Source organism: Sinocyclocheilus anshuiensis, unplaced genomic scaffold, assembly GCF_001515605.1.
Source record: "Sinocyclocheilus anshuiensis isolate Anshui unplaced genomic scaffold, SAMN03320099.WGS_v1.1 scaffold63, whole genome shotgun sequence".
Lineage (NCBI taxonomy): Eukaryota > Metazoa > Chordata > Actinopteri > Cypriniformes > Cyprinidae > Sinocyclocheilus > Sinocyclocheilus anshuiensis.
This window is the reverse complement of record NW_015552625.1, coordinates 2,563,748-2,574,921: the sequence shown is the minus strand read 5'-3', so window position 1 is coordinate 2,574,921 and position 11,174 is coordinate 2,563,748. Positions and strand designations below refer to the sequence as shown.

At 37.0% G+C, this 11,174-nt stretch overlaps 1 protein-coding gene across 4 annotated transcripts; it reads left to right on the top strand.

Annotated features, from left to right (window-relative positions):
* Positions 1–491: 491 nt before the first annotated feature.
* LOC107666563 (myozenin-1-like) lies at positions 492–7,841 on the top strand. 4 transcript variants are annotated; one of them, XM_016457970.1, is made up of 7 exons: positions 492–685; positions 2,186–2,282; positions 3,912–4,099; positions 4,328–4,562; positions 6,171–6,351; positions 6,477–6,652; positions 7,013–7,841. In XM_016457970.1, exons 2-7 carry the CDS (start codon positions 2,195–2,197, stop codon positions 7,069–7,071), a joined length of 927 nt encoding a protein of 308 aa, XP_016313456.1. In that variant the 5' UTR covers positions 492–685; positions 2,186–2,194; the 3' UTR covers positions 7,072–7,841. The 4 variants fall into 4 exon arrangements, with proteins under 4 accessions (XP_016313456.1, XP_016313455.1, XP_016313457.1 ...); XM_016457969.1 differs by having other exon boundaries at positions 6,477–6,663; positions 7,024–7,841; XM_016457971.1 differs by having other exon boundaries at positions 6,477–6,669; positions 7,030–7,841.
* Positions 7,842–11,174: the final 3,333 nt, after the last annotated feature.

The following is an 11,174-nucleotide window of genomic DNA, read 5'->3' as shown; positions in this document are numbered from 1 at the left end:
TATGTACAAAAATAGAGGCGCAAAATTCCTTCTTTGATTACAAAGGGTAACTCTGCTGATTTTAAATTAGACTCAAGCATCAAACTTGACAGATTGCAAATTTGTGAATTTGCCACTAATTTTCTCATTCACACTACAGCTATTTAGAACCATGTCATGTTAATGTAACATTGGCTGCCCTGTCCAACACGACCCCTCGGAGTGCTTAAATTATTATCATAAAAATAAATGTAGCAGTTACGGGGCCCACTATTGGATTTAAAGTGAAAATCCTCTCACGAGTGGAAGGTGATTAACGAAAGAAGAAAAGCGCAAATCTACCACAACCCTTTCGCCCTGTGAAGTTATTTGATAACTATGTGCAATCACCCGGTCTCTCTCCTTCTCTCTATATTTAGCCAATGAAGCATCAGCAAGAAAGATATTAGTCTCTTGATATTCCCATCAGCAAAGTGCTGTGCAGACCAAATGCCCCCCCACCCCTCACTCCCCCTTTCATAACCGGACTCTCCCTCCCCCCATGAAGATCTGCCATCCAAGTCCCAACTGGATTTTGCACGCCTTGGGTTCTTGGTCCAGCCACAGGTCAAAGGTACCCTGGAATTGGTAAACTTCTTAGCAACAAACCTTTTCCTATTATCACTGTACCTTTGAGGCCACTCCCTGTAAGCAGTCTAGAGCCTTGGTAAGTGAATTATGTGATTTTGTTCTGTCACTTTACTAATCGCACACACCGTTCAACTAACAGCATGACGGTAATGAAAACATGACCAGCAGTAACTCCTGTTGCTGGTGCGATACCCACTCTAAAAGCACTGATTGGCACATTCTCATTTTAAGTTTGGATTGACTGGAATAATCAAGTTCAAATGCTCCGACGTCTTTTTGCTGCCAGAAAGTAGGAATGTGCTAAACACTCCCACCCAACCCGGCTGATGATTTTATGTGGAATGCAAAGCCAGTACTGTCCAGCTGGTGGACCCCAGCTCGTGGTTATTTTACAGGGTGGGTCAGTGCGCCCCCCTCGTCTCACCACACATCAATCCATGGCGTCGTTTCAGTTTGAGGGAGATTTCCGATTTCTACAATGCATTAAGTAACGGTGTACGTGTGTTTATGCGTGTATGTTTGTGACCAATCCTGAGTATCTGACAATAAAAACCAATTCCATGACTTGCCACTAAAAGGTCTTGCTTTAAAAATAGCCATACTGTATTGAGTTACAGTCAAGTCAACGCAGTGTTTGCCATTAACAGAGCCTAAAAAATAGCAGATGCACTGTGTGCAGGAAAGCGAATGAAATAAAGATGAAAAGATAAGCCTAAACTGCAATTTAAGTGGACCCCCATGTCCAGGCTTTAAAAGAAAAAAATTGCCTAAACCGTATTAATTATAAATTTTTTTTTAAACTATGCCATGAAGAAAAATGGAACATGAAAATTAACTAAAGCGCTAAAGCTGGATGTTTTTCAGTGTTTGTTTAAAATCTGTAAATAGATTTGTGAAATTTGGATGGAATGTTTTTGAGTGAGACAAGCCAACTTATAGCACAAAATCACATAATTCATATGCATTAATCAGTTGCTAATATTTATTGATGTCAGTGCTGTTTATGTCCCACCAAAAAAAGATAAGGATAATATTTACCAAAAGGATATCATTACCAAATTAAGTTTTGTTGAATTATATAAAACACTAACAGGATGGAAAGTGAAATGTATGATTTTAGTTAAAAGAAAAAAAGAGTATTAATTAATGGGTTTTGATTAAAAAAATTAGTAGGAATGACCCGACCTCATAAATCGTAAGTTTTTCTTTTCTTTTCTTTTAATTTCTTCTGTGATTCTAGAGTTTGCTTTTCTGTAAGGCTTAGGCTTATACTAATTATACTGTATATGGAAACTGTTAAAAAAAAACACCCCAAACAAATCAAGCACTGTGGTGAATTATATGTGTGTCTCATACATGTACTTGTCCTTGGAATCTGAGGAACGTGAGGTCTATAATAATAAATGTATTATTCCTCAGGGACTAACAGCGTGATCTGCAGACTTTGCTTACACCACAAAAAATGATACCTGTTCATTTACTTTCAAACAGAAACTACTCCAAACTACTGCAAAATGACAAGACAGAGATACATTTTAGTATATAATCAAATCTACTCTGATCTCTGTTTTCCCAGTCTGGAATCATGCCTCTGTCAGGAACACCAGCACCACCCAGCAAGAGGAAAAAGCCCTCCAAGATCATCACTGACCTGTCACACATAACCCAAGATGGTAAAACACCCACAAACTTCAGCTTTATGCTTGATTTGTTGCATCATCATTCCATACATAAACACATGAGACAGGTCAAAAAATGTCACCTGAGATAATTGATTGATTGTCAGGGAAGCTATGGTTATAAAGTAATGAAAGGGAATTACAGTACAATTTGAATTAACTGTGCACACGATCCTTTAGAAATCATTCTAATATGCTGATTTGGTGCTCAGCTAGCATCAGTTATGAATAATGATAATTATTGTTATCAGTGTTGCTGCTTAATATTTTTTGTGGAAAAAAAACTTTGATTAATAAAAAGTTCAAAAGAACAGCATTTATTTGAAACATTTCTAACATTATAAATCTCTTTTGATCAATTTAATGCAACTTTGCAGAATAAAAATATTATTTTTTCTTTTTTAAATCTTATTTAAACCAAACTTTTGAAATGGTAAGGTTTCACGGTTTCTACAAAATGTTTATATGTTTTAAGCAACACAAGTGTTTCCAGCATTGATAAAAGTAAGAAATGTTTCAAAATCAGCATAATAAAATAAAAAAATTATATTATTTTCAAAATAATATGCTTTTATATTGCAATAATATTTCATAATAATATACTGTATGTTTCTATGATATTGTGGTACATAACAGGTATTTTTTTTATATAATTAAAGAGTGTGTTTGTGTAGCCTTTCTGACAGGTGAGAAGATGTCTTCTTTGAAAGATGTCATTAAAGACAGTATACAACACAGACAGTATACAACCTGCTCAATCGCCTGTGTTGGCAGTGTCACTGTTTATTGGGAACATCATCTTCATTTCAGGGCCTGTCACTAAGGTTTCATGCGTCTGGATTTAATATGTTTTAATGAGGAGTAATATGTCAGCAACAACATGCATCTTGCAGATTTCATAGCTGAAATGTCAGCTGTGTCTCTGATTATTACCGGAGCACCTCTCCCTCCCTTTCATCATTATAATCATGGGAAATTTACTCCACTGAAAGAACATTACATAAGTGTCTTCAGTGGAAATTAAGTCTAATTGATATGTTCTTTTTTCATGCTTTTGAATGTGTGTGAAAAATTGTTGTTGTGGAAGAATTGAGAGACTCTTGCAAACCTGATACGTGTTTATATGTTTTTCCTTCGAAAACATTATTTTGATATGAGGAACCTGTTTCTTATTCCGTGCAGGGGTGTTAAATCTAAATGAGGAATAGACTTGATAAAGTTTAAATGATTTTATTGTTTATATTAATACCGTTACGAACATTTCCAAGGAACTGCGTCTGTTTTTCCAGCACAAACAGTGGTGGTAGGATGACTAATAGCTATTTAGTTACTGTTATGATTACAATGCAGGAAAAAAGATACATCTGTATAAATATGAATGACGACACTTGATACTAGAGAATCTGGAACATTTTTTCTTTCCAAGCATAGTCTGATAATACCATGCACAGTTAAAATACAAGTGAACCAACAGAGTATTGCAATGCTGATTGCACTTTATGTTAATATATTATATTTACTAGTTTGCCAGATACCTTCAAGCTGAAAACTGATTGTCATTTAATGATATATAAACATTAAACTAGCATAGTAGTGAATAATGTCTCTTTTTTTGTTTTCTAGAGTATGAATCAGAGCCTGAGGCCTCAGAGTTTGACCTGGGGAAAAAGATCAGGACACCCAAGGATATCATGCTGGAGGAACTATCCCTTCAGAAGAACAAAGGCTCCAAGATGTTCAAGATGAGGCAGATTCGTGTGGAGAAGTTCATCTACGAGAACAATCCTGACCTCTTCAGTAGTGAGTCCATGGTAAGGCAGGCTAAGAGCTATCAACGTCTGTGAATTTGTTGTAAGATTATTTGCATTAAATTATCATTATTCCTAAATCTCAGTGGAATCTTCCAGTGTTCTCCATTCATCCTATTCTGATTCTTTATTCTGGTCAAGTTCTTATTTCTTATTTAAATGTTACATTCCAAACATGATTTGAATGCTGATTTGGAAACTCTTCCAATTATTATGTTACTCTGTGTAAAGGATAACCTCCAGAAGTTCGTGCCCAGCCTGGGGGGCCAGATGATGGATGTTGGTGGCCGCCTGATTGGTGGACATATGGCTGGCCAGGCTGTTGGGGGCGGTCAAGCACCAGTGCCTCCTCCTAAACCCGGAAGCTATGGAAAGGGATTAGAGGGTGGGCTACAAGCAGGTGGGCTCGCTGGAGTGGCAGGAGGAGCAGGGGGAAAGGATGGTGTGTCAGGAGATGCCTCACACAGTGAGTAAGAACCCAGATGGGGACCTTTATACACTAGCCAGCTCACCCACCCTAGAAACTGCCATGGAGACTCACCATGAAACTTGTGTTAAACAAGGTTATTATCGTTAAATAAAACTAAAACAACACTGTAAAAAAAAAAGTATTGGTAATTTTGTGCCAGGACATTATGCATTAATTTTATGGACATTACTGTTAACCGTAAAACACAATATAAAGAAGTGCAAAATTCAAAATACAGATAAAACACCTGAAAAAAAATCAATCAAAACTATGATTTTTTTTTTTTAACAGTGTAATAAAAACAGAAAAAACTTAAACTATTAGAAAATTCGAAATGTTTCTTTGGCAACTGAAATAAGTTCAAGTTGAAGCAGTAAAATGAAAATTAAAACCAAAATAAAAATGAATGAAACCTATATAGAAATATTTAAAAACATCAAAAACGAATAAAAAATGACAAACATATTACAAAATGTCTAAAAATTAAAATAAACAAACATAAAATAAAAGCAATTTCAAAATATTAATGAAAACTAAATCCAGAAGAACTGTGGCAACGCTTCCAAGATGCTTCAAGCAAAGCTACAATGCTGTTAAAAGTTTTAGGCACTTGTGTAAAAATGCTGTGAAATGAGGATGCTGTCAAAAATAATGTCATAAATAGATTTTCTTGATCAATTAACTTGTATTAACTAAATGGAATCAACATTTGGTGTGACCATCCTTTGTGTTTAAAGCAGCTTTTGTCCAGGTGCACTTGTGCATAGTTTTTTCAGGTAGATTTGCAGGTAGGTCTCTTGAAGCATCTTGGAGACATTGCCACAGTTCTTCTGGATTTAGTCTGTCTCAGTTTGTTCTGTTTCTTCATGAAGAGATCAGATCTCTCTCTCTGTGTGGAGCACAGGCTGTTGTCAGACTCCTTGTGCAAACAAAGATCTCACTAGATTATTACAATTAATGGCAAAATGAATGTTTGGAAATGTACACTGATATTTCCTACTGACACACTACAGCAAAAGATAGAAATAACTGACTTCAAACCATTTTGTAGCTGGGGAAAATACTAAATGTTCTAATAATTTTGGCCACCACTGTAAATAAATAATACTAATAATAATATTAATTCAACATATTTAAGATGAAACTAAACTGAACTAAAACTGAAATAAAAACGAAATGAAATCTAAATAGTAAAGTTGAAAAACAACAAAAATGTATAAAAAAAAAAATGTCAAAAGCACATAACAAAATTTTTGTACTAAAATGAAAACATACAATACACAAATAAAAGGCAATGAAAATTCTAATAGTGTATAAACAATACTAAATTAAACTTTTGTTAAAGGGACAGTTTTCCCATTAATTTAAATACTCACACTCATGTCATTACAATCTTGTTTTTTTTCCACCCAATGATTGTCCATTTTTTGGACTTTGTTGACTTTCATTGTATGGACAAAACCAGTCATAAAGAATTGGAATGAAATGAGGGTGAGTAAATGATAAGACAGATTTTAAATTTTTGGGTGAACCATGCCTTTAACTAATGGAACCCTTTTACTAATGGAATGCAATTAGTTTGAATCAGTTTATATTTCTCTATAGGTGAGGAAAGTTCTAAGGCTGCTTTGGAAAAGGCAAAAAAGAGGGCCGCATGTGTGAAGACATACGTTTCCCCTTGGGAACGGGCTATGAAGGGCAATGAAGAACTTCTAGCAACAATGAAGACTCAAATGCCTGGACCCTGCTCTCAAAAGGAGCTGTGCAATTATAAGTGCTTCAACAGGTGCAGTTGCATTTCTTCATATAGGCTGGGCAATCTGCCTCTCCTCATTCCCTGTGCATGCAACAATTGTACTTTTTCAAACCTATGGTTTCCTTTTTGCCTTTAATTGGTCTCTCTCTTTCTAGGAGCGCTATGCCTTTTGGAGGTTTTGAGAAGGCCTCTCAGCTGATGACCTTCCAGCTGCCAGACATCGAGGTAGCCACTGAGGAGCCTGAACCTGCAGTGGTGTACCAACATGATATCGGCTCACGGCCCTCCTTTAACCGCACACCCATCGGCTGGGGGGGTAGCGCTGAACAAGGCAGCATTCACATGGAGTTGGATACTATAGGAGCTGTGCAATTATAAGTGCTTCAACAGGTGCAGTTGCATTTCTTCATATAGGCTGGGCAATCTGCCTCTCCTCATTCCCTGTGCATGCAACAATTGTACTTTTTCAAACCTATGGTTTCCTTTTTGCCTTTAATTGGTCTCTCTCTTTCTAGGAGCGCTATGCCTTTTGGAGGTTTTGAGAAGGCCTCTCAGCTGATGACCTTCCAGCTGCCAGACATCGAGGTAGCCACTGAGGAGCCTGAACCTGCAGTGGTGTACCAACATGATATCGGCTCACGGCCCTCCTTTAACCGCACACCCATCGGCTGGGGGGGTAGCGCTGAACAAGGCAGCATTCACATGGAGTTGGATACTATACCATTTGATGGGGAGACTGATGACCTGTGAATCTACAACTCTAAAAAAAAAAAAAAAGATTATGCCTGTCCTAATTACGCTGCACTCTATTAACCAGACACACACCTATGCACACAGCCACAATTCAACAGTCCATCAGGAGGACATGTAAAATGTGAATGGCAAACCTCTCTCACTGTACATGTAACTTTGAATCTAAATCTGCCTCTCAGTGTGAGCTTTAAAAAAATAAATACATATGTATTTGTGGAGGAATTTTATGCATGAAGCATATCAACTTAAATGAAGGTGTCAGGTGGAGACTGAAGTTTTTATTCGCTTGTTATTTTGTCAGCATGTTGCATTTTAGAAGTTAACAAATGAGCATAATGTGCATTTTGCAACAATGTCCAGTTAGCATTCGCAGTGATGGACTGCTTGGCACGCGCTGCTTTTTTTCTGTCACTTAAAAAAGGTAAACAGTTTTTGACTGCACAATCTGCAACCTCCCTTTAAATAAGCTAATGTCCCACTTTAACATTTCATTATAGTGTCATTTACATGAGTAAAATACTGATTATAGTCATGACCATCATGTACTTATGATTATAATAAGGTTGTGGAACATCTTACACAGTATTGTTGTCTCTGCTGTAATAGATTACTATTATTATATGTAATACGAGCACATTATGCATTTTAAAATATTACTGGCATCCATGTCTTCGCAAACATTAATGCAAAAACTCAAAAATAAAAACTCTAAACGACTGTCTTCACACCACTGCATGCCCATTCTTTAATAAATGATTGATTGGTTATATTTCTGTTGCTGTCTTTTGTGAATATACTGTGTCATTTGTTACTATAATTAAATTGGGAAGGAGAAAGTGGGTCATAAGTATATTTGCCTGTGTTTTATGGCACTAATACTAACCACAGCCAGCAGGTTGTATGCAATATTTCACAAGGACTTTCATGATCACTTTTATGAGCCGGTTCTTTTTAGTGAATGAAAAATGCACAATGCAAGTGTTCAATTCTTGAACAAATGACTTGCATGAACCAGTTCTCTTTAAACCATTAAAATAAATATATAAAATAATAATAAAAAAAAAAGAAATAAATTCAATATATCAGTTGGAGCAGTAACTGAATTAATGTGACTCAAATCTACTGAACATGTAGGCTACTTATTTGTTATTTTGTCATGTCTGACTCGAAATGACAAAGAACTTTTGTTTTATTTTAATAAAATAAATTAACTTGAATGAAATATGTCTGAAATCTTTAGTATAATAGTAGGATAAAAAAAAGTGTGTCATTTTGTGGCATCACTTGGTATTATGGGCCCCTTGTACGCTTATTATATTGCATAGAATGTCTGTGAAAAGTCCTAGAGTCTGCAAACATAAAAGCGTTGCTTTTTTCTGAAATGTTAGCCTATATCCGTTCATGTGTTCATAATTTTGGCAACAGACTGCTGAGGGAGGCAAATGCAATAAGAACCCCCTCATTTTAGAGGAAACATTTTCCCCTTAAGTTGTTAATGGAATCCTTAAGGAAGTCGTTAAAAAATTAACGATTCCCATTCGTACTTATGAATCCCTGTATTTACAAGCATCCCAGCCTACGGCCCAGTCTCCTTGCCACACTCCGTCGACTCGACACCTGAGACGCCAAACATCGCGAGAGTTGGTTGCCTTGGCTGCAGCACAGTGACGCTGACGCTGAGGGATGTTTAAGGTTTAGCGGCAGAAAATAACAGATTTTTACCCTGCCGACCAGCCCGGGGGAGGATGCATACTGCAAGGTAAGGACACCCTCCTTTCACCATCCTATCGAAGCAGTGTCTGCTCCTCCGACATGAAGAAAGGGCAGAGAAGACGTTTCGCTGTGTGAGTTGGGAAGTTGAGACGTAGCTGCTCTTCCACACAGGCATGTGCTGATCTAGTAAACAAACATAGGATGCATCACTGTCAGAACGAATGCATTTAATAATTTACGCAGTACGGCGGATTTCAAATTGGCGTTTTCTTATTTGGCTATGCTTCTCCGAAAGGGTTGTATTGTAATACAGGTATAGTGCGAAGGAGACGCTAAATCTCACATGCTGTAATGTGCTGACGAAGCTGTGCACACTGTGCGTTGTGGCGAACACAACGCTGCGCATCTAGAAGTTCGCCACGTAGTAGAATAACCACTTGGTTGAGCCTCGACCGTGGCGATGCATGCATCAATTCTATCATAAATGACAAATTACCCATGCATTTTCAAAGTTTGTATTTTCTATAGCGATTGAATAAAGCCTGCATCACAGAAAAAAAGGATATTGCAGATTTGGAGGTGATTTATTGCCGGCCCCGTCTCGTGCGTTTTAACTTGCCCAGCACAAGACCATATGCTCCTCACCATTTTCAGTGACGTAGCGCTTTCTCATCTTTTCAATACACTTGATTGTCCTCTAGCCGCCAATGTCATCTGGTGGCGTTTTAGAGGCTGTGCGGGTGAGAAGCAGAGAGAGTGAGAAGCATAGGTCATTCAGGTGTGCTGAATATCTATCTATCTATCTATCTATCTACTGTTCTGAGGAAAGTACAAGATCATAAATCATAATAGCATTCATAAACTTTGGGTTTTCTTCATTGAACATAATAATTGGAGTTTAATGAGTTGGTTCATTTGCGTGCACAAAAATCAGTCAGTTTTCAGTGTGTGATGGTGTGTTACATAAACAAGGAGATGTCTCTATTAATACAGCGAAGAGGGGTGATCAAAATAGACACCCCTCCATCCGAACCTTCTCTTTCTGTTCTCTCATCACCCCTCCTTTAGCAGTCTCTCTGTGAAAAGTAAATAAGAGCCCTGGTATGCATGCGAAAGAAGCCTACTAATTGTTATGTAAAATTTAGAAATGAATAAATTAGCATACTGATGGTCACTCCTCGAGGGCCTATGCTCCCATGTATTCATCAGCAGACAGAGCCTTAAGTCTGGCTAATTGGTTGGGGGTGTATGGGATTCCTGTAAATTTCGCAACATGCTTTTAAGGGCTTACGACAGGAAGGGACAGAAAAGCCCTTGAGGGTAACTTTTATTAAACTTCTCAAGGTAAAGGAACATTTGAGCTGAGTGGGGGACATTCATGTGTAAATCAAATCTCTGTCTTCAATTGACATCAGCCAAAGTCTTTTCCTTGTGAGAGCAGTTTTCCTGCTTCATCAAGCCCCCAGTTGAGTCTGGCTCTAGATATGCATTCTCAGCTCACATGCACTCCTCTCTCTGTGATGGTATTTGGCTGAAATACAACTATTTGAAAATCTGGAATCTGAGGGTTTAAAAAAATCTAAATATTGAGAAAATTGCCTTTAAATTGTCCAAATGAAGTTCTTAGCAATACTAAACAAAAATTAAGTTTTGATATATTTATGGTAGGAAATTTACAAAATATCTTCATGGAACATGATCTTTACTTAATATCCTAATGATTTTTGGCATAAGAGAAAAATCGATAATTTTGACCCATACAATGTATTTGGCTATTGCTACAAATATAGCCCAGCGACTTAAGACTGGTTTTGTGGTGCAGGGTCACAAATAAGCTGCAGTCTGTTAATGCCAAACAGAATTTAACAACAGATTGTCATAGAAACGCATAATGATTCTACTATTTCATATACTCTCCCATATGCATGGCGAATGATAGTTCTTCTCCATATAGAGTCATATTTTTCCTGTTGCTTTCATCAGCGTTGGTCATGATGAACCAATGACAGCCACGTGCGATTACAGGCTAAGGCATTTTATTTAGTAAATAAATACTTTCTAGTATACTGTACGTGTATACGGTAAGACAAAAAAGTCACAGGATTTGCATACATCCCAATAGAGAATTTTTTTTTAAATGAAAGGTTGAAGCATATAATTAAAACAGCTTATATGTTTATTTTTATGTGTAACTGTTTTTATAATGCACTTTCAGGATTTTATAAAAAAAACACACAAAAAAACAATTTATTTTCCAGAGTAGTTTGCAGCCCAGTAAAATGTGCCATGGACAGTGAGGAGATTTTAATGAGACTGACACTGCTGCTGGCATTGCACATAGTTCGTTTATTGCTTTTCAGTTTGCAAGTCTCACAGCAGTCAGTGTA